Consider the following 22680-nt stretch of genomic DNA (forward strand, 5'->3'; position numbering starts at 1 on the left):
GGTTATTATACTTGTTTCGACGCAATATTAATTGTTTTGTTTTCAGAATCCTAAAAAAAATTTGAAAGAGACAAAAAATAGTGTGAAATTACGAAACACGTGTTCACGTCGTTAAGTATCACCATGGAAATATGAACATTGTATCCACAAAAATTTCGACAACGTTACTAAAGAACAATTGTTTTTAATTTTTTGAAATTTAACTTTTTAAAGAAAACTTTTAGTCTAGATTCGCTTGGTTGTGGAGTTGACTAAAAGAATGACTGTTCGAAAAAGAGCTAATCATACTTCGAATTCTGAGTCAAAAGATGACAATACGAAAAATGAAGAAGCAACTGAAAAGAAAACAGATTTCCCTAAAGCATTAACAAATGGATCAGCATCGAAAGTCAAGGAAAATGATAACGGACCTCTGATCTCAATACATCTTGATATTTCTTTGTACCTACGAAACTTACGCGAGAGTTTAACCACACTTTCAAAGCAAGATTTTGCTGAAGTCCCTCTTCACATTTGGAAAGTGTTAATCAATCGTTCGAAACATCAATATAAACCGTTGAAAGGTTTCAATTTGTTTTGGTTTTATATGATCTTCAGTGTTGCTCTGTTTACCAGATTCTACACCATTACATTGCCTAAACATGTTTGGTAAGTACCTTTTAAAGTATGTTCCTATTTTGTTACACGTTTTTTTTTTATTAGAACACCTGGATGTGCTTATTTTTTTAGCAATTTTCAGCCTGAAATGTTCTTAGATGCGTTCTTAAATTTTCAGACTACTCTAAATCGACAATATCGTGCAGAATAAAGAGAACTTAAAATTGGTAAAATTTGGACAATATTTGACTCTCGGTTTAGAAAATCCATTCCTAAGTTTGTTTAAAACTGCTTGAAAAGAGGAAAATATTGTAGTTTCTTCTCATTTTTTTTCCAGACTGAGGCTGGGCATGTTCTTACGATGTTCTTAATTTTTCGACGAATTTCAGCCTCAATGTTCTTATAAACTGGGTTCTAATAAAAGAAAAAACGTGTAGTATATTTCTCGTTCAGTTTGTTCATCATATATTTACTCTTATGGCGTCTCGACTATCATTAGTTGCTAATAAACGAATTTTTACTAGTTTTTCTACCAAGATCCAAAAAAAATATTTTCAAAATTTAGAGAATCCCTTTAACGTTTAACGTGGTGCTGTAACAAAGGAAGGATTTTGTCACATTAATCAGTTTTAAACTTTATGGTATCCTTATCGTGCAAAAAATATTTTTCAACAGCGGCTCGGCTTACGAGAGTATTTGAATCTTTGAATGTCTCGATCGAGGTCTCGATGAAACCAGATAAGATGAAGCACATATGATTCAAATCACTGATAACGATGAATTTATAATGGGTAATAAGATTGCTTGCTAATTGAAATGCCTACAAACAACACTGTGTGTCTACGCACTTGAGTCATGGTCTTAATCTGTTAATCATCAAATTTTCGTTACCAAGCGCTATTATTACGCGCGTGGATAAAGCGTGGGTGCTTGGGAAAGAATAAAGTGTGCTTAGTTTCTGGGTTGTTTTGCACCATCATTGAGTAAAATAAAAGCTTGATATATTCAATAGCGTGTCAGGCTTGGCAAAGTTGTTTAGTCAAGATGGCGTTAAGCTTGCCGGCAAGATTTTTCGGTTTTATTCAAAAAGTTTGATGTTTAGTTCTACTTAGTTTAGTTACATCAGGCTCTCATTGCTTCTTTATTTACAAAAGATTTATTTTATACCTTTTAGAATCTCAAAATTTCATTCTAAGACCTGCTAAGACGTAAGGCTTAAGATTAGAGCAAGGCAATGCTGCAATATCCACGTCCAAAACTTGCTTGAATGTGCTTTTTTGTTATTTACTCCAACTACCGTGAAGTCGGGTAACTTGCATCAGTGGAGGCTAACATACATAGCCCTTAAATGAATGACCTGGCTGGTCATTAAAATACAAAGTTAAATCAAAACAAAAATGGTAAAGCAGAGCTGCGAGCGGAGCTGCGCACGGCTGTTATGTTCCCTACCTAAACCTACCTCGACTCGTACCTCTTTTTGGCTTCTGCTTGAACATACAGGTCATCCAACTCGTTGAGTCCAATGCTTCGACATTTCCTTGAGGCTGTTGGAGTATGCTTGCCTAAGGTTGAAATAGTGGCAAGCAGAGGTTCGTCCGGAACAGTTGTGAGGAAGAAGGTGTCTAAGTGTTTTTTGAATACTTCTTTGGAGCAGTTTGTCAAATCTCCTATTGGTCTGGGAAGGGTAATTGAATAATCGAAGGCCTTCTTGGGAAAGACTTCCCCTCCAGATATTTTTGTGTTTAACAGTTAGTCACACTAGCGTCCCGCCAAAATGCATATCAAAGATTAATGCTGCGAAAGCGCTACATCGTTTACTTGACTCTCAATCAAAGCAAAAAAATGCAGAGTAAAATAAAAGCTTGATATATTCAATAGCGTGTCAGGCTTGGCAAAGTTGTTTAGTCAAGATGGCGTTAAGCTTGCCGGCAAGATTTTTCGGTTTTATTCAAAAAGTTTGATGTTTAGTTCTACTTAGTTTAGTTACATCAGGCTCTCATTGCTTCTTTATTTACAAAAGATTTATTTTATACCTTTTAGAATCTCAAAATTTCATTCTAAGACCTGCTAAGACGTAAGGCTTAAGATTAGAGCAAGGCAATGCTGCAATATCCACGTCCAAAACTTGCTTGAATGTGCTTTTTTGTTATTTACTCCAACTACCGTGAAGTCGGGTAACTTGCATCAGTGGAGGCTAACATACATAGCCCTTAAATGAATGACCTGGCTGGTCATTAAAATACAAAGTTAAATCAAAACAAAAATGGTAAAGCAGAGCTGCGAGCGGAGCTGCGCACGGCTGTTATGTTCCCTACCTAAACCTACCTCGACTCGTACCTCTTTTTGGCTTCTGCTTGAACATACAGGTCATCCAACTCGTTGAGTCCAATGCTTCGACATTTCCTTGAGGCTGTTGGAGTATGCTTGCCTAAGGTTGAAATAGTGGGCAAGCAGAGGTTCGTCCGGAACAGTTGTGAGGAAGAAGGTGTCTAAGTGTTTTTTGAATACTTCTTTGGAGCAGTTTGTCAAATCTCCTATTGGTCTGGGAAGGGTAATTGAATAATCGAAGGCCTTCTTGGGAAAGACTTCCCCTCCAGATATTTTTGTGTTTAACAGTTAGTCACACTAGCGTCCCGCCAAAATGCATATCAAAGATTAATGCTGCGAAAGCGCTACATCGTTTACTTGACTCTCAATCAAAGCAAAAAAATGCGCCGCAAAACTTCTAAAGTAGGGTGGTCAGAGGAAATTTCAAACTTACTTGCAGAATACCAAACCAAGTTCAATGGAAAGCCATAACCATCAGAAGAAAAATGAGGCGTCATTTACCTTCCAATTCTTTAAAGTTACCAAAGATATTCCATTTTGAAGTTCAATTTTTCAAGCATTTTCGTGCATGCATCGCCAGCGATTTTGTACATTCATTACGGCACCAAAAGCGAAAGTGTTTTATATGAAAAATTCCGCGCGGGAGGTTTGGTGCGAGTTTTATTTTCCGTAGATATGTAGCTGAAACGGGGGTAATTACACCATAATCTTTCCCTTAGCGCTTGCCACCGGAAACAGCTTGATTCTTACTTTTTTCACATTTGGAAAGAAAAAACATTGTTCTTTCTAAAAAATTCACGTTCGATAAAAAAATTTGATTTTTTCAATGAAAAAACGCATTTTAAGTACATATTTGACTTCCTGAAAAATATACGTTGCTCCAACCAACGAACGTGGTACGTCTCAAAAGCTAAACTATCGCGGGGAACGATGCAAAAAATTCCAGGTCGATAGCTGTTTCGGGTGGCTTACATAGTTCGCACCCCCCCTTTATAAAGGGGGGGGTAGCGATGTTCAGAAAATCTCAGAAAGGGGGGGGTAAGAGAATTTTTTCTAGAAAGGGGGAAGTTTTCAGAAAGGGGGGGTTCATCTAGAAAGGGGGGGGTAAGATGTCAGTGGTATGTTTTTTTTGTGTTTTCCCAAATTAGAAGTTTTATTTTTAATTTACAATGCAACGTCTTCTTTATTAATTGTTTAGTATGTTTGAAACATTCGATTCAAAATGATTCAATTTTTTTCGCAATGCAGTGTGGATCACTGAGGGGGTAGCATCAAATTTTAAAAGGGGGAAGAACCTAGGGTAGGGGGGGGGGTAGCTCTAGGGTAGGGGTGTAGTGACCCCCTTCCGAACTATGGGCTAGCGCTTTGGATTTTAGAACCCCCGGATAAAAAATTTTGCCGTGCCGCGAACAAGAAGTTTGAAAAAACTCACCCGCGAGTACTCATTTTCAAATTTTGAAGGAAAATGAAGACATGATGTGCTGATTTTTTCTGCAAAAGAAAGCTGAATAAATTCTCTACACTTTGGAAAAAATACTTATGTCTAAAGAGGTTTCCTTCCTTGAGGTATGTAAGCTTGAATATTTTTTTTCGAAAATCTATGTTTTGTTACTGCCGCACGCGTAAGGCCCGACCTCCCTATCTAAAGGGATTCATGAAAAAATAACCCAGCGCTTTTTAATAAATTTAACATTCTCAAAATCTATGAGAAATTGCCTAAAATTTGAGCCATAGATGAAAAAATTTGAGCCAAGCCAACCTTGAGAACTAATTTGAAGATCAACTTCTCAAGAAAAAGATCTACAGGGGAGACTGAACCTACCTAGATCCGCGCACTGCCAGATAGGCTATTTCCCGGAAATTTTGCAGGACCTCAAACAATGACCCATTTACATACTTGCAGAATTATTTTTACTTTAGTGTATAAAAAAGGCCTTAAAAATCGAAGCGCTGTCTCGGGAATTGAATGACAAAATTTGGTTGGTTGATATTTGGCTGCTGCACGTTCGCAATCGTTAATTTTGTCTCATTTTAAGTTTTCAAGTTTTAACTGATTGTCTTGGGATCTTGAACTTGATCCAGGTAACTCTCATCCTTGTTGTCGAAATACATCCTGTAGATGAGTGATGTTGTTTTTTCTGAAAGCTTAATTTCCTAGTGTGACTAACTGTTTAATATCGGTTAGTGTAAAACACAGGTCACAGGTCACAGGTCACGGGTCACGGGTCACAGGTCACAGGTCACAGGTCATACAAATTACAGACCGGAAAACTGTAACGCACTCGTAACATACAACTCATAACAAAAGTTCCTGAAAATATTATATGTAATGGAAATGTAATATCAAAATATGGTATTTAGAAGACTTAAACGACAAATCATCAACCCCAAAAATTGACAACAAATGACACTTAAATTATGTAAATAATGATGTTATCTCAAAGTATGAGGTTTTGTACACCAAATAACAATAAAATATTTATCATGCGTAATAGGATGCCGACGCTGCAAGTGGATATAGATTGACAGGTTTTGAAAACAATAAATACTCCAAGAGAGCCGTTTTAGAGAGATGAAAATAGTGACGTCATTTTATCAAAAATACGAAGCAGGGGATAAAAATATTAAAACATTTATAAAATATAATCCCATTGACGCTATTTTCATCAATTCTTGTTATCATACCCAAGGTGATGCAGGAGATAAAATGAGATATGACATTAGTGATTGTGAAATAGCTATTTTCCTGTTAGGGGCTGTTTAAGGCAAAGGTGAGATCGATATTCGAATATTTCTTTATTCTTTGTATATAACATTCGTAACATGCGTATAACATTGAAAAGATAACTTTTTTGCATGTGTGATATAGATGTAATATATAATACAAGTATTACAGGTCCGTGTTATACACGGCATAAAAACGCGAAATCACGTGGTAAACACGTGGGTAGATTTTTAGCTTTAAAATAGTTCTAGATCAATAAAATACCTTTGGAATTATATCATTGACATTAACAACTGTTTTTCAAACATTTTCTTTGTGTTTTACAGTAATCAAAGCTGACCTGTCAACACTGACCTGTGACCCGTGACCTGTGACCTGCGTTTTACACTAACCGGTTTAATATTGACAGCTTTTAGATTACAAATTCTCCCCAATCTCTGATTTATATGGTAGGAAATGCCTCCTTTGCTTTTGTCATAATCAAAATTCGGGACGTTGCCTTCAATGACGTTCCAGTTATAAATTATTTGATACCGCTCTCTCCGTCTTTCAAGGCCATACAGTTTTACTGATTTGAGTTTTTCCCAATAATTAAGATGTCTGAGGGACGAAAATGTCCAATAAGCCAATAAGGTTGAAATTTTAATGACCAGCCAGATCATTCATTTATTAAGGGCTATGCATGTTAGCCTCCACTGATGCAAGTTACCCGACTTTACGTTATTTCATCTCTCCAGCTCATTGGCAGTCCAGAAGTTGGGGCTCAACTACTTTTTGCCTTTAAAAATTCTGATGGGAGAAAAAGTAGAGAAGCGGCATCATTCAAATAAAAAAGCAAAGATAGTCTGTTAGCATAGTCCGGACCCCCCCCCTTTTTTAAAGGGAGGATGACACCTTTCAAAAAAGTGAAGAAGGAGGGGATCAGAAATTTTCATTAAAAAAGGAGGGGATAGCAATGCGGGGTGAGGGGGGGTCATTTAAGAAGGGGGGGTTTTGCATATTGCCAGACTTAATTTTTCTTTACTGTTTCCCTTCCCTTTTTACCATAAACAAATAGGGAGAGAAAACAAGGAGATTGATTTTTAGAAGGGGTAGCAGCGAGAATTGGATTATTAGATCACACTATACACTACTGTATATATTTTCGAAAATTTAGCCCAAAACCCTTGGGGGATAGGCATTTTTAAAGGTTAGGGGAATGCCAAGAAGGGGGGGATCAGACCTATTTCCGCACTATGGTTAGTCACACTAGGAAATCAAGCTTTCAGAAAAAAACATCAGTCATCTACATCTGCTATCAGTCTAAGCTTAAACTCGTCAGGATTAGAAACTAGGCTAGTCTTACCTCTTTTATTTTTCCCTTCACAACAATACAATGCTGACAGGTTGACACAACACATTGACAAATAATCCCTGAGAGAAGTTTATATTGAAATCTGCAACAAAAACAAAAGTGATCTGTTCTGATTGCTTCCCGGCGCTCCTTCGCAGCTATTTATCAAATTTCCACCAATGAATTTGCTACATTTCACATGGCCCGTATTTTTGGCACCTGTGGCCTCTCAGTGCCTTGCACGATGGGCGGCTGTAAAATCTCACCCTTCATATATTTGTTACAATCCATGATCCAAAACAGTCAGGGCTTCCTTGGTCTTTTTTAACATTAGTTCGGATAGAATAAAAACATTATCGTCTTCTGCTCTAACTTGGGACGGTTGGTCGAAACATGGGACTTATTGATATCTGGCCTGTATTTACACTTACTGTTAAATCTGTTTTGATAACTCCGCCAAGTTTATCAATCATACTTTCTTTCATAACATGTCACAATAACTTTCACTGACAGCCCACTCTTTTTAGCTTTTTTGTTTTCTTCAAAATGACCGGACGCGGATTGGAGAATTAGAGAACGCCCGCCGCCTCACTGCCTATCACCCGATGGGATTAACCAGGATTAACAAATAACGAGTGTGTAACTTGCCCCGCGAGTGATGTCAAACGCTCCATCGTTTTGCCACTAATTTGTTCTTCTTTGTTTCACACACTTGCGTTTCACTGTCTTGCGTTTACTCTTTCCTTTCCAACAACTTTCGTATTTGGTTATGTAGGTTTTAAAATCCACAAGTAATGAGAGGTCAACATCCCTAGGAAGTGACATGGAAAATGACTATTGATGTCAGTTTATGAGGAGAGAACTCCCTGGAAACCTTTAAAATAACGCCCTTGGAAAATCTGAAAAATAAACAAAAACCCCTTGGAAAATCAAAGCTCACCCCCCTGGAAAAGTTCGTCGATACCCCTCTATGGTTTAAAAATGTAATAGCCCAATTCATCCTGTAGAGATGAAAATACATAATTTGCACTATTCATAAAAGGGGATTCCATAAAAAGACCCATGAAACCAATGGCTAATTACTATTTCTGTCCAGATTAACAAAACCTGGTAGCAACATAGAGGCAATTTTTCCTCTTGATAAGTTAAGGCAGACTCTAGGGAAATCTTTCATAGAATTCCAACATTGAATACCCTTCTGTCTAGATATTTTCTCTCAGTTTTAAACCTCCTGGAACCACAAGCAATTTTGTTTTTGGTGAAGAAATACTGGCTAATTCATACTGGCTAATTCAACCTGGTCAGCAAAGGGTGAAGTATCTAGGACTGATAATAAGGACAAAACGTATTATCATCCAAATTTCTTTATTATATGCAAACAGAAACAAAATATAAAGGTAAAGTCAACAAATAATGATATACCATGGCAAAAAGTAAATCTGAAAATAAGTCACCTAAAAAGGATAAACTCAGAGTAAATAATAATCAAAAAGACGCCAGTACAGACCAACAAACTTTTGAAAAACCAAACAAAAAAATTAATGCAACCAAAGATGTGAAAGAAGAGATAGATGAAACAGTAGAAACAAAAGAACAATTAAAAGCTCAATCAGACAAAGATGAGCTTTCAAATAAAGAGCAAAATGAAGTACCGCAACACAATGAAAATGATAGTTATAATGAATGGAACCAAAAATTGTCATTGCTTTGTGTATGGATTCTGTCAATGATTACTAGGCTTTATAGTCTAGATTATCCAACAAAGATTTGGTATATTGTTTTTGTTGATAGAATCATTCTTGTGCTTTTCATTCTTAAGTTTACCTACTTACTTTCGTACCATTGACCATAGTAGTTTTTGTATTTTGACTGTTTCTTTTTTTTGTAGCTGGGATGAAACTCATTTTGGAAAATTTGCAAATCACTATCTCAATGGAACATTCTTCTTGGATGTGCATCCACCGCTTGGCAAGGTTTGATAGCATTTAAGTCAATTTTTAAGTAAATTTTAATTATTTTGAAAATTAAATTGGGGTCGAAAATTTTGACAGAATGCTGATCTATGAGGGATAATATTGATTAAAGAAACACTACAATTTTTCAAATCTTCCAGGAGCATAATGAAAAGTTGAATATTTAAAGTTTAAAGGAAATCTAAGGAAAGAAGAATATCGTATTATAGACCCTTCTTTACTTTTTATTCAGCTTGAAAAAAAAATTCATTTATCAAATATATTGTTTTTGTAGATGCTGCTTGCTTTGGCAGGCTGGATGACAGGCTATAATGGTGAATTTTCATTCGAAAAGCCAGGCATGGAATACGGAGAACATAGATATGTTGGAATGAGAGCAGTATGTTAAAACTACTTTAGGCGTACAAACTTTCGCAAGCAGAAACTTTCGCAATTATGGCCCTTTTCGCAAAAGTAAATGTCTTTAAAAATTCTTGACAAAATAAAGAATCTGTAAAACTTCAAACTTTAAATGAAATGTAAATTTATGGCACTTTTTAGCCTGTTAAAAGGCTAATAAGACAAAAGACAAAAGTTTCAAGCCAATCCAAGAAGTATTTGCCCATCTAAGCTATTTTTTTTCATGTGAAAATTTTCATGTTTACTTCTTGATTCGCGAAAGTTTATGCTTGCGAAAATTTTTCCATTAAATTTGCGAAAGTAAATGTTGTAAATTTTTCAACCTCGCAAAAGTTTCTGCTTGCGAAACTTTGTATTGTACGCTTAAAGTATCTTCTTTCTTCTTAACATTCGGCTTGAATAACCTTTGTCCACTATTTGTTGAATTTTGATCTGATCTGCATATCTTAATAACCACATCAAATTCTTTATTGCAATACTCTATTTAATCATACTCACCTTTTTATTAAATATTTCCCGTTTTCCAAAAGGGAAATATTTATTAAAACGGGCTTTCTCCATAATTTCCCGTGTCAAAACGCCTTCCGTACGCCCTGACTGACGCCCGTTTTTAATTTCACAGCGAAAAATGCACCCAGTGAAGTATAAGTAATGTATCATGATTCGAGTCGACTATATATATAATATATGTTACAAGTTCCTTACGGATTCTCAAGCCCAGTTATAATAAAACTATTACATGTTAGTAGCAGACCCGACTGGCAATTGTTATGTAGCAGGTTGAAACATGAGTTTTTGCTAGAAAGATGCAGTTTGTTTTCACCAAGTTAAATCTTTAAAATAAATCAAACTGTGTGGGTTTCTTTACTTCCAAACAACCTACCAATAGTTTTGGAACACTCCATAATAAAGGAAGATGGCTGTTCTTGTGGGTTGACTTTCTGGTTACCCTATATAAACACGATGTGACATGAAAGTGAAGAGACATGATTTGTTGGTTATTGTTTGATTTCTTGACTTGTATATCTCATGGCAAATAGGATAGCAAATGACTTTTCATGTATTGATTGGCTCTACATATGATACCTCTAACTTTGAACACCTCCAGAATGTTGAAAAAGGCATTTTATGAGATAAGTTTCGATTGTAATTTTCATGGAAATTTTTAAGCGACAGATTTGACTTGGCGTCAGTTTTGTTTGGTTGATAAATCTTTAGCTTCACCATGACCGTGGGATGATTTTCAATAAACTTTTGTTGTTATACACAGTCACTCTTACACATGATGACTCCAGCCATGATTGGTATCAGACAGTCAGAATGTTGGAAAAAAAAACATTTTACGAGAAATTGTTGATAGAAATTATATTGACTTATTTTTACAATTTTGGTGGTGTGGGTTTTGTTGGTTGATAATGTTTACACCGTGGGATCCTGTTACGGTATATTGATTGTTGTTTGTTGGAAAACACCGTTTAACAGTCTCGCCATCTCCACCGTAGAGGCGGTAGGTAAAAATGCTCACTTTAGTACTGTGGCTGGAAGGTTAGAGAAATGTAAACATTGCCATTTTTTTTCCTTCCTTTAAAGAGAATGTTTTAGATGTTTGAACATGATATTAATGACAATTTATGTATCTCTCCTGAAAATTTCACAAAAATTCATCAAGAGGAAAAGAAGTTATGATTAAAAGGAGTTCTTTACCTACCATTTCTCTGCTGGGCTTTCTTATGAGAACTGGATGTTTACCTACCATTTTTTACGGGGGAGAGTGAAGTTTCTTGTGGTTGCCAAAATCAAAACAATAGAAAATTGTTCATACCCGTGCGCAACCGACACCTGTTAAACGGTGTATTGATTCCCAAAAAAAAAGAGAACCTTTTTTTGATAAATACTTTATTTTTTTCATGAACCGTGTGGATGGTTGACATCTTTCTCTAGTCTAGCCTTGTAAACCAATGCAGTGTCTGTTTTCGACACCTGTTAAACGGTGTATTGATTACCAAAAAAAGAGAACCTTTTTTTGATAAATACTTTATTTTTTTCATGAACCGTGTGGATGGTTGACATCTTTCTCTAGTCTAGCCTTGTAAACCAATGCAGTGTCTGTTTTCAAATCTTGAATTCTCTATACCTACTGAATTTTTAAGATATGCATGATACAGTAATTATGCATGGCTGTATCATTGTTATGCTGGAGTACATAATTATTCAATATGGCTGCCTCTTTAAAAAAAGGTCTACTGTTTACAATCTATTTAAATGCTTTAAAACTTTGAGCCACATTTTTTTCTTTGTTGCTATTAAAGATAGATTTTTACTTTGTCGTAATGTAAATTTATTGTAAAGTTTTAGTTTTTGAGTTTAGTTCATCTGCAGTAGTATTTTTTCAGTAATCCTTAAATCTTGTGAATAAAGTAACATTTAACCAGACTTATTACTTAAGTACATATTTTTAAACACCAAATCAAAGCAAAGAACATGCCAGTTCTTTCTGGACAAATATATATGTATACTTTATTATGTGTGCTTTTTTATATATGTCAATAATGACCTTCATTTTTAAGGAAATATTTAGTCGCAATTTTGCGATTCTTGTTATTTTTTAGTTTTGTGCCTTATTGGGATGTTTTTGTGTACCACTGGCTTATTTGATTGTATGGGAATTGACTCACAATCTTCCTGCATGTATACTTGCTGCTTCATTGATTCTTTTTGGTAAAATTTTATTTTCAAAGCTTTATTTAAAACATTAATACGGTAGTGTATAATCTTTCAATAAGTTATAATCTTGGTTATCATGAAATAAAATGGCCTGAAAGATATATTGTTACATTGTTTTATTAATTGATGTTCTCATTTTCAATGTAATGTTTTGGTATTCTTACAAATGAAGTATAAGCCCGAAGGACTAGAATCGAATCTCCTTGGTGGGATTTGAAGCCACTAAATCCTACCAAAGTTGTTCGGCCTTGGGCGGCCCGTGTGGTTTTTATACAAATCCTGGATTAAAGTTTTGCTTCTAGCCCTTATACTTCATTGATTCTTACTCTTCTTTTTGTATCTTTAATTTATTTCATAGATCACGGGTGTATAACGATATCACAGTACATTCTATTGGATCCAATCTTGATGTTTTTCATCATGATGTCTGTGTACAGTTTATTGAAATTCTACAGTTGGCGTGATTGGTGAGTATTTATTTTGTTCTCTTTGTGAAACCTGGAACTTGCTGTTTATTTCTCAATGATTAGGTATAGTGTTGTATAATTATAAAATAGATAATAATAATCTCTCATGTACATTTATTTTAGCCCCTTCTCCTTTGATTGGTGGGGTTGGATGTTTGTTACCGGATATTTCTTGGCTTGTACCTTCAGGTGAATAAGTTGTTTTATAATCATACTTTGATCCCATTTTTTCAGACCTTAGTAACACATCTTACCTTTGTCAGTTAAGTTCTCAGTACATTTACGTAAATAAAAGATTTTCTTTGGATCCCAATTCCAGCTCACTTCTAAATCATTTTCGAAAGCATAACATTTGTTTTTAAGATGAAATCCTTACCTTTTTCAAATTCACTTTTTTTCAGCGTCAAATGGGTGGGTTTGTTTGTGATTCTGTTCGCTGGAATGACAACCGTGCAAGATTTATGGGACATTCTTGGTGATCTATCAAATTCTCTGGTAAGAAATTATTTAGTATTTTGGACTTTTGAAAGAGTTTTCAGTAAATATAATTAATATTGTAATTTATTGCACGAATATTACTAGGCAGGTATTCAACGGCTTTGAAATTTGAACGATCTGAAATATTAACACTAATTTTTCAAGGGAACAAGGGCTGATTTTTATTAAGGGACGTTTTTATTAACACAAAATTTTATAATTTGTGTTCATAAAATGACTAGTAATATTCGTGTAATAAGGTAATATATAAGTGTCGCATATTGTTTTTAATCACTGTTTTTTTTAAACGTTGTACATTTCTAATATTTTAACCTCATTTAGCCACTTCGCTGTAGTATAACACCTCTAAAATTTAAATAATGGATTCCTTATTAAATTTTTTTTTCAGGTTGATGTTGGCAAACACTTCATAGCACGTGCTATTGGCTTGATACTTCTTCCTATATTCATCTATCTTTTCTTCTTTGCTGTTCACTTCCAAGCACTTCCTAAAAGGTAGATTAAATTTTTTGGTTCTCGATTTTTTTTGAGAATCTGGACCTCGTCTAGCTCTATGGTTTTCTTTATGTCATCAATTAAGAAATTAAAAGATCAATTTTTTAATTGATTATCCCTGATGAAAATTTGAAGAGAAAAAAAATGGCACTCTTTTTCTTTCATAGTGGTCCAGGAGATGGATTTTTCAGTTCCTCTTTCCAATCCACACTAGAAGGGAATAAACTTTACAAAGCTGTTCTACCTGGTGAATTGGGTTATGGTGCTGTGGTGACGTTGAAGAATCACAAAACAGCTGGAACACTACTTCATTCACATCAACATCTTTATCCTAAAGAACACCCTCCAGAACAACAACAGGTATGAATTGTTGATAGACTACAAGTTCAGAATGCTATTAAGTGAATGGACCGTGGAGAAAAACTTACATTAGAGGTTGAATCTGGTTGAATTTTGATCAAGTTTGTTTGAATTCAAGAAACACCTTGAATCATGTATATCAATTACAAAGGGGCATGTTGAACCGTGAAAAAGAACGCTATTATACTTCGATTTTTTCCGGCATGTTTCGGACTCGGTCCGTTCTCAAGGGAACGACAAAGGGAAATATATATGACCTACTTGTTGTATAGTTGTACACCCATTTTCTTGTCCTTTATCTTTTCCATGTTCTTCTTTTGAACTTGAGTTCAAATAGATGTAATCTAAAAATTTAATTTAGTTTTAAACTGACATTTTGATTCAAAATTTTAGATTACTGGTTACTCGCACAAAGATTCAAATAATGATTGGCAAATTAATAAAGCACATCATCTCATCAGTAAGTTTTCTATACATCAATACGAAAATATTTTATGTTTGTACTCTATTATAATAATATGAGTATTTTTCATGCATCCTTGTTTTACGCAATAACTAGCCTGTATTTGCAAGCTGTAGACCGTATTTTTTATTTCGATTCTTAGTTGAGCGCAGCATTAAATTTACAAATTACGCAGTAATTTACCGATTACGGAAGACCAGGCGATAATTCAGAAACATCAGAATAAGGAAAATACCTCACCGACTGGTAATTTATCACCTATTTTTTTTTAGCTGAAGATGATCGATTGGAATACGTTCGTGATGGTGATGAAGTGAGATTAATGCATGTACAGTAAGTCGTATTTTAATCATCGTATTCTTACACCTCAGACATAGCACGAACGTTCAGTTTTCTGTGAACTCTTTCAATTTATTGACAATTGTAAAGTTTCTTCATTTAAAAAGACAAGAAAGCCTAAGCGGCGTAAATGCCCAGCAGTGTTGGCACTGTCAACATATTTTTCCGTTGCAGATTCGCCATACAACAGGAGTGAATTTTTTCAATGTATAGACTCGAGTCGGGCGAACAATAAAGATTTAATTACTTTAAACTTTTTTCTATTAATTAAGAAAGAAAGATTTGACCATATAAGTTGGAGGTATTAATGATATGTGTTTTTTTCTTACGCATACGCACAATAGAAAGTCAGGTAGTTCGATTTTAGCCTGGAATCGTCGATTGATAATTGCGTGCACAGGCCCCGACAAAGTCAATTTTTTTCGACCAGTTGTGTTTTAAAGGCCCATTGCGCTACGCGCTGGGCCAATTACGATTCTTGTTACAACGGTTTCTGTTTGAGAATCAGTACCATGTTGATGATTAACTGATTTACACGTACTCGTATTTCCTTAGAACACGTCGCAATTTACATTCCCATCCAGAGAAAGCTCCCATTTCAACAAACCTTCATCAAGTCTCCGGATATGGACAAGTAAGTTAAAAAACGACTGTTCAGTTTTGAGTTTTCACCTACATAAAGTTTTATCTTTATTATAACAACTCGCGCTGCTATTTGTTTATTTCAAAAATCTTTTTATGATACTTCTATTTTTTCAAATTATGCTGCTTGATTAACTTCCGAAAAAAAGTTATACCCTCAAGTGGATTAATTTACGCGAGAATTATATTTCACCAGTTTTTTCGAAAATTCGTGAAATTTAATGCTTCCGAAAAAAGGCAGGCTTTGCCATAAACATAGTTTTTTTGTTAAAACCCCTAGAAAAATGAAAGAAATTAATTGAGAAAGGGCCCGATACGCCAAAATAAGTCACGCGAATATTAAATTATCTTTTAAAAAAATTGTCTCGCGAGAATATCCACTTGAGGTAAATTAAATGACTCTATTTTGTATATCGATATTCCTACCTCTTAGGATGGTAACGGTGATGCCAATGATATTTGGGTGATTCGAATTACTAAAAATCCTGGCCCAGACAATCGAATTAGTACGGTCAAAACCATCTTTCAATTGGTTCATCGGAATACTGGTTGTGTTTTACAAGAAACTGAAAAACAATTGCCCAAATGGTAAGCCCTCTTTCTTGGCCTTTTCAATAGATTTGTCTAATAATATTGACTAGATTTCGTAAATATTTTTATTGTTTTTATATAAGAGGATTTGGCAATTAAAGCCAATTTAGTGAAATTACTGAGTGATAAACCCTGGAGGCAGTTTCCCAGCCTACCAAAAATCTCCGATCAAAGATGGCGCGTGTGTCTTCGTCCCTGATTGATAAAGGTTTTTTGGTGATAAACAGTATCGGAAATCTGAAGATTAATTGTTTTGGAAAGAATTAATTTTACATTTGATAATCTTTCGCGGGGATTAAATTTCGCGTTTGGGCCTATCCGCGAAATTCAAAAATTTCGCGGGGACTTAATTTCGTGGGTGGCACTATTGGGTGGCAATATTTTCACGATTTTGTGACTTTTACTGTCAAATCATGCATTTTGGTTGTTGAAATACACATTATTAGCGCTTCTTTGATGCCAGTAAACATTCAAATAGTATTTGTTTGACATACTTTTAATTTTGTTTAGAAATATATCGCGGATGAGGCCCTTCCAAATTTCCATTGGGACTTAATTTCGTGGATTTTCGCGGATGACACCCAAATCCGCGAAATCTGCGAAATTTAATCCCCGCGAAAATTTATCCCATTAAAGTATAACCCTCCTTTTTACATATTTCAGGGGTTGGGAACAAAAAGAGATGGCGTGTAATCCAAATAAGTTTGTAACCATCGTTGGAAGCGAATGGAATATCGAAAGTAACACTCATAAAAAAGGTAGGAATAAAAATGTTAATAAATGCTTTCAAAACTTTCACAATTCAGGTGTGTTTTGGAACATGTGGTATTTCAACCACGTGACCGCTAGGGCTACATTTATTTTCAACGAGGCCAGGAAGTGTTTCACAAAAATCACCTTTGAGATCATATATAAAGTTTAATTAAGTTCTATCCCCATTCTTCCACCTCTAGTACCGCAAGTCAGCGTGGAATTGTTGTCACCATCATTCTTCGAAAGTGTTTATGAATCACACGTTGTCATGGCAAAGGTGAGAATGGAATGGAAAGCACTGGTGTTGTGTCCATTTACTTTCAAGTTTTTAGAAGATTTAAACTTGTATTTAGTTTTCTTACTTTGGAAAGAAGAATGATTTGTAAATTAGTTTGGATAATCAATTAATTCTTTGCTCAATTCTAGACGAACAACGGATTCAAACCAAAGGAAGGGGAATTTACGTCACAAGCATGGCATTGGCCCATCAATTATCGCGTAAGGTTTTATTTTCAAATATTACAATATTACTATTTTTTATACTACAATCTCAACACCGATCAACAATCTCTATTTCACAGTTGCTTTCTTTGCATTTTATTTTTAGGGGCAAGTGTTTTCTGGAGGAGATGAGCGAGTATATTTGCTTGGCAACCCGGTAAGTAAGACAACTCTTTCTGCTAATTCTTTTTTGGTTGTTACCATAGGTTTATAAAGCCCGAAGGGCTAGATGGCGTACTTTAAGCCATCGCAGGCCAAAAAAGTGAATTTCGAAAAAAATATTGTTGCTATTGTTTTCGAAACCCGCAAAGCTTATGATTGGTCAAGTGCTGACATTTTATTGTAATGTCACGTAACCTAGGTTGGATTTAGCAAAAGTACGCCATCTAGCCCTTCGGGCTAAATCTATGGTTGTTACCCATTATTTCCTCCTTCCCCTCTCGACAAAGATGTGATTTTCAAAATGCCTAATTGCAAACGGCCTTTAATTATGAACTTGACCAAAGCGTTATAATGATTTTCTCGATGTCTCATTCCGCAGATTGTGTGGTGGTTAATTTGCGGAACGTATTTTCTTTACGTCATCGTTTACGTCATACAAACACTACGCTGGAAACGAGGCTACAATTTTGATGCCACAATTTACGGTAATTATTCCATTTGAATCAACTTAAATTTGATACTTTTAGGCTTGAACAATTCGTTAACAATTAACATGAATCAAATTTTTGCGGGAAAATTGAAATTATCTGGGGCAATCGGAAATTTTACCCTGATAATTCTTGAAGCGAAACTAGACAGTTATATGAAATTTTAAAGAAGGAAAGGAAAAGGAAAGAAACCTAAAATTAAATATAAATCTTTTTACAGCTGAATACACAACAATGGTATCATCATGTTCGTGGCTTTTCATGGGATGGGCGCTTCATTACCTCCCGTTTTATGCCATGGGGCGTGTTTTGTATTTCCATCACTATTTCCCTGCATATTTGTTTAGTGCAATGTTTTCAGGTAGAGTCTTATCTTTTTAAAAAGTTGACGGTTTTCGTGAATTTTAGAGAATTTTTTCCGTTCTGATAGATTGAGCTGGTGGTCATTGTGATTAAATCAAACGACAATTTTCTTACACCCCCGTGTCACATACCCATTGGACTCCATCCCCACTAGAAAAATTGGCCAAAAATATCTTCCCCGTTGGACAAATTACCCTAAAATTTTAACCCCACTTGAAAATTGCCCTATGATTTTATACCCAAGATGTAAAAATTGTACTCTGAAACCATTCCCACTGGCGTTATTGAACTGATTGCAATAGATTTCCTATCTCCATTGGTATTTCTATAGAAATGTTCATCTCCACTGAGAGAGCTTTGAGACGGGGATGAGGTTGTTTTTATCATCCAAATCTACGTCTTTGTTTCAAAAGCAGACAGAATCAGACGTTGCATTCACATGCCCCCCCCCCCAATATTTTGCAAAGTAATTTTTTTTACTTAAAAAAAGCTTATATATACCGTATAGAGGGGTGAAATAAGGGTGAAAATTCGAAAATACTTCGACATATTTTTTTGGCCCCTCAATTCGATTGACATACCGGGGACCATGATTCAAAATCTTTTAAATTTATTTTCTTTTTAGGCATCTTATTAGAGCACGTGTCAAGAACCGTTTCATATATGTTCAGCGGTGAACGAAGAAAGCATGTTTACTACTTTTGCTTATCCACAGTTCTAGCCATCGCTATTTCAAGGTAAGTATTATTAAACTAATCTTGATTATCCAAGCCAGGGAGCTATAAAGGACCAGGACTTTGCTACCCACTTAGCCCAGGGTCTAAAGCATTTTCTATAGAGTGGATGGTACTTCACTGAACTCAGCGTCATAAAAAATATCGAAAAGCAAAGTTCAGCCAAAAGTAGACTCTAGTCTACTATCCACTCAGAAAAAAAAGTTTTATCGTCGCTAAACTTTAATCACAACGGTTGATATTTTTTCAGTTTTTCTGTGTGAAAATAAATACTTCGAATTGGTGTGATATATATTTATGCAATTCAAATTAGAACGAAGGGGTAGTTAAGAAAATCTTAATTTTTGTAATAATCCTTAATTCTTGCTAAAATCGCCTTAAAAAACTTGTATTGTTTTATTGAATCATACACCCTTTCTTATTTATTCCCTTGATTTTCTTTAGTTTTTGCATGTTCCGTGGTTTATCATATGGAATGTCAGGACCAATGGGAAACCAACCCAACCAAACCATGGCTGCTTATCGATGGCTCGATACTTGGGATATTTAAATGGACATTTTTATGCTGCAATGACGATCAAACAGTTTTTATTGAAGCAACCTTAACAGATTCACTTTCTAGACCAAACTAGAATATATTTGAGAACAATCTGGAGCTGTAATAAATTTAACGGCTAATTAGGCAGTGTCGGTTACTGAGCATAAATTAAGCACCAATAAAAAAAGCTGTTTTTTTGTGAAAGAAAAGGGAACTTCTTGGGAAGTACTTGTTCATGACAACAGAGGCCATAATCAGCCTGCAATTACCATGCAAAATGAAGATTTTATACTGCTAGTTTTAGAAAATTTTATGATTTGGGGGGCTTGGCTAATTCAATAACAAGTAGATATTTTTATTATTTATTTGGAGATGATACTCTACGCTTTAAAAGTATATAATTTTTAAGAATTTTGATAAATAATTGGCATGAATTAGCTGAAGTATGTATGTTTTTCTGTTTGTTTTGTAATTTTTTTAATGTCATTTTTTATTTTTATGAATCTAGTAACAGTACACATTATCAGAAATATTACATTGAAATATTACACAAGTTTATTTTTGAAGTTATTTCGTGGGTCCAACATCTCAAAGTGCTTTAATATTAAAATACAAGTGGTCAAAAGACAATAGATGTGTCACAGATCTGATCTTGCTATACCAGGTGAGAAAACTACCTAAAGTCTGTCTCAATATAATCTGCAGCTGAGACGAAAAAGACTGTAATTCGAATAAGATAGATATGTTGTGCTCGTTGAAAAGATATTTAGTGGAATATTATCAAATAGAAAAAAGACTTTGAAAAAAGTTATATCCTTTTTTGTCACCGCTGCAGATTATATTGAGACAGACTTTAATTTTCATTAATATTTGTAAACTACAATAGGCTCTACTAGTCCTAGTCCCGTGGTTTTCAGCAATAAAATCCAGATCAAACTACCGGGTGTGCCAGAAAAAAGAAACTATCTCTTTAACCCTTTGTGCGTACTGGTTGTTTTTTTTGAAAAAGTTGAAATTTTTCTAATTTTTTGTGAAACTCAAAACTTTAAAGTGCAATAAAAGCTTGTAAATCATTGGAAAGCTGTTTTTATACTCTTTATAAAAGCATCTGGTTTATGCTCCTATAAATCAAGTGGTCAGTAGCTATGGCCTTTAGTCTGAGGCTCAGTATTTTGGCTTGTTTTGGACGCATACGCGTCCCTCGTGGTCTAAGGGTTAATGTGAAATCTTTCGAGTTCTATAGATTCAGAATAATAAAACCTTGATGGGTATTTTTTTCAAATTTGGACAACAAGATCGAAAGTTACGCCAAAATGAAAAAAAAAATCATTTTCTGAGATTGCTCAAAAACGTCGAAAATCAACTATCAAATTTTAATAACTGCATTATTTTGCACAACATTTTAGTTTCGTTGTCATAAAAAAAGTAGCTCGTCGTGTAAAAATTACATTTCAATAAAGAATTAATGTAAAATCTTAGGCTGAACAAGTAAACTTCCTTTGAAAGTTAAAAATATCTTGTAAATCAACACAAAATTAAATAGGTTGATTTTTGACGAATTTACGCAATTTCAGAAATTGCGAATTTTAAGAAGATTCAGAAGATTGTTTATTTACTGTAGCATAGCATTTGATCTAATGGACCAAATCTGACAAATGACCTATTAGAATTTAAGTTTATTCTTCTTCCAACGAAAAAGGCTTGATTCTTTAAAATTGATAAAACTTGAATTGAATTTTTAATACACCTTTTCGTAGCTGCCAATTACCGCGCGGGCATTTTCTTGTCCGCTTTATATACCACTAATCGATCCAATCCTTTTTAACACATTTTTGCCGAAAAAGGACTGGGACGGTTTTAGTGGGAATAAGCGGACAAGGAAATGCCTGCGCGTCAATTGGTGGCTACGGTCAAAAAGGTGTATTCAAGGAGGGTAACTTACTTTTGACACACCCGGTAAATCAAGTCATATTTGAAGAAAAAGATTTCCTGCCCCCTTCATTATATTTACAATAGTAAATTGATGGATTCATTTATCCGAATGTGGTTGTTATGGATTATTAACCGAAAAGCCGGTCTCTCTGGCAAAATATCGACCGAGTTCGTGACGTATTGGAACGAGCGAAGCGAGGTCCAATACGAGCGAACGAGGTCGATATTTTGCAAGAGAGACAGGCTTCTGAGGTTAATAATCCATTTATAGCCCTGCAAAAATAAAGTAATAAAAGTAATTAACAAGTGTATTCTATTGTTTTACATCGTAAAAATTGACATTTTAATGCTGTCAATTTCATAACTGGTCACTATGGGGAAATATTGACCGGCCACGTGACATTAATCATCCAATCAGTTTTCTTAAAAATGATTGACAGTTGTATTGCAGGGCTATAATAGAAGATATTGAATCTGAGATATATTTTCTAATACATTATAAATCCTACTTACATACCCTATGACTTTACTTCAAAAATCGTTATCTATGAAAAGGCCTTTTGACCATATTAGAAACAGGCAAAATGCTGTCTTGATTATTGTTGAGTTATGCGACACCTAACTCGTGCAGCATCAAATTCTGATGAACCCGGACATTCACGAACTGCAGGCTGGCCGTTATTCCGACAAATGTAATATTTGGAACGCGAGTGAGGATATGCGTACACAATGAAGGGTACACGTCCAACACACAAATCACCAACGTCATTGGTCACTGCTTCATCATTTGTATTTTTTAGTTGGCTTCTTGCTGGAATCAGAGATAAGCACAAAAGATTTTACCTAGTGTAACTCCATTCAAAATCTCCATTAAATTTAATGGGATAAACTTTCACGGTTGGGTCTATCCACGAAATTCATAAATTTTGTGGGGACTTAATTTCGCAGGTGGCACTATTAGGTGTCAATATTTTCACGATTTTTTTTTACTTTCACTGTCAAATCATACATGTTGGTTGTTGAAATACACATTATTTGCGTCTCTTTGATGCAAGTAACCATTCAAAAAGGATTTATTTGACATATTTTGAGTTTTGTTTAGAAATATTTCGTGGATGAGACCCTTCCAAATTTCCATTGGGACTTAATTTCGCGGATTTTTGCAGATGACACCCAAATCCGCGAAATCCACGAAATTTAGTCCCCGCAAAAGTTTACCCCATTAAAGTATAAAGCCAAAATACACGCTTTTTTTTTAATAAGAATACACTTTAT

General features: G+C 34.9%; 1 protein-coding gene across 3 annotated transcripts; it reads left to right on the forward strand.

Moving 5' to 3' along the window:
- Positions 1–222: 222 nt before the first annotated feature.
- LOC136810484 (protein O-mannosyl-transferase 2-like) lies at positions 223–20026 on the forward strand. Of its 3 annotated transcripts, none has more exons than XM_067067050.1 (21): positions 223–648; positions 8872–8956; positions 9231–9335; positions 11965–12073; positions 12438–12546; positions 12670–12735; positions 12948–13041; positions 13433–13539; positions 13707–13899; positions 14293–14359; positions 14635–14695; positions 15257–15335; positions 15777–15931; positions 16598–16692; positions 16888–16964; positions 17114–17185; positions 17295–17345; positions 17730–17835; positions 18059–18199; positions 18827–18938; positions 19380–19792. In XM_067067050.1, the coding sequence occupies exons 1-21, from the start codon at positions 260–262 to the stop codon at positions 19483–19485; spliced, it is 2379 nt and encodes a 792-aa protein (XP_066923151.1). In that variant the 5' UTR covers positions 223–259; the 3' UTR covers positions 19486–19792. The 3 variants fall into 3 exon arrangements, with proteins under 3 accessions (XP_066923151.1, XP_066923153.1, XP_066923152.1); XM_067067051.1 differs by lacking the exon at positions 223–648 and adding an exon at positions 8338–8753 and having other exon boundaries at positions 19380–20026; XM_067067052.1 differs by lacking the exon at positions 12670–12735.
- The last annotated feature ends 2654 nt before the right edge of the window (positions 20027–22680 follow it).

The sequence above is a fragment of the Clytia hemisphaerica genome, unplaced genomic scaffold (genome assembly GCF_902728285.1).
Source record: "Clytia hemisphaerica strain Z4C2 unplaced genomic scaffold, Clytia hemisphaerica genome assembly, whole genome shotgun sequence".
NCBI lineage: Eukaryota > Metazoa > Cnidaria > Hydrozoa > Leptothecata > Clytiidae > Clytia > Clytia hemisphaerica.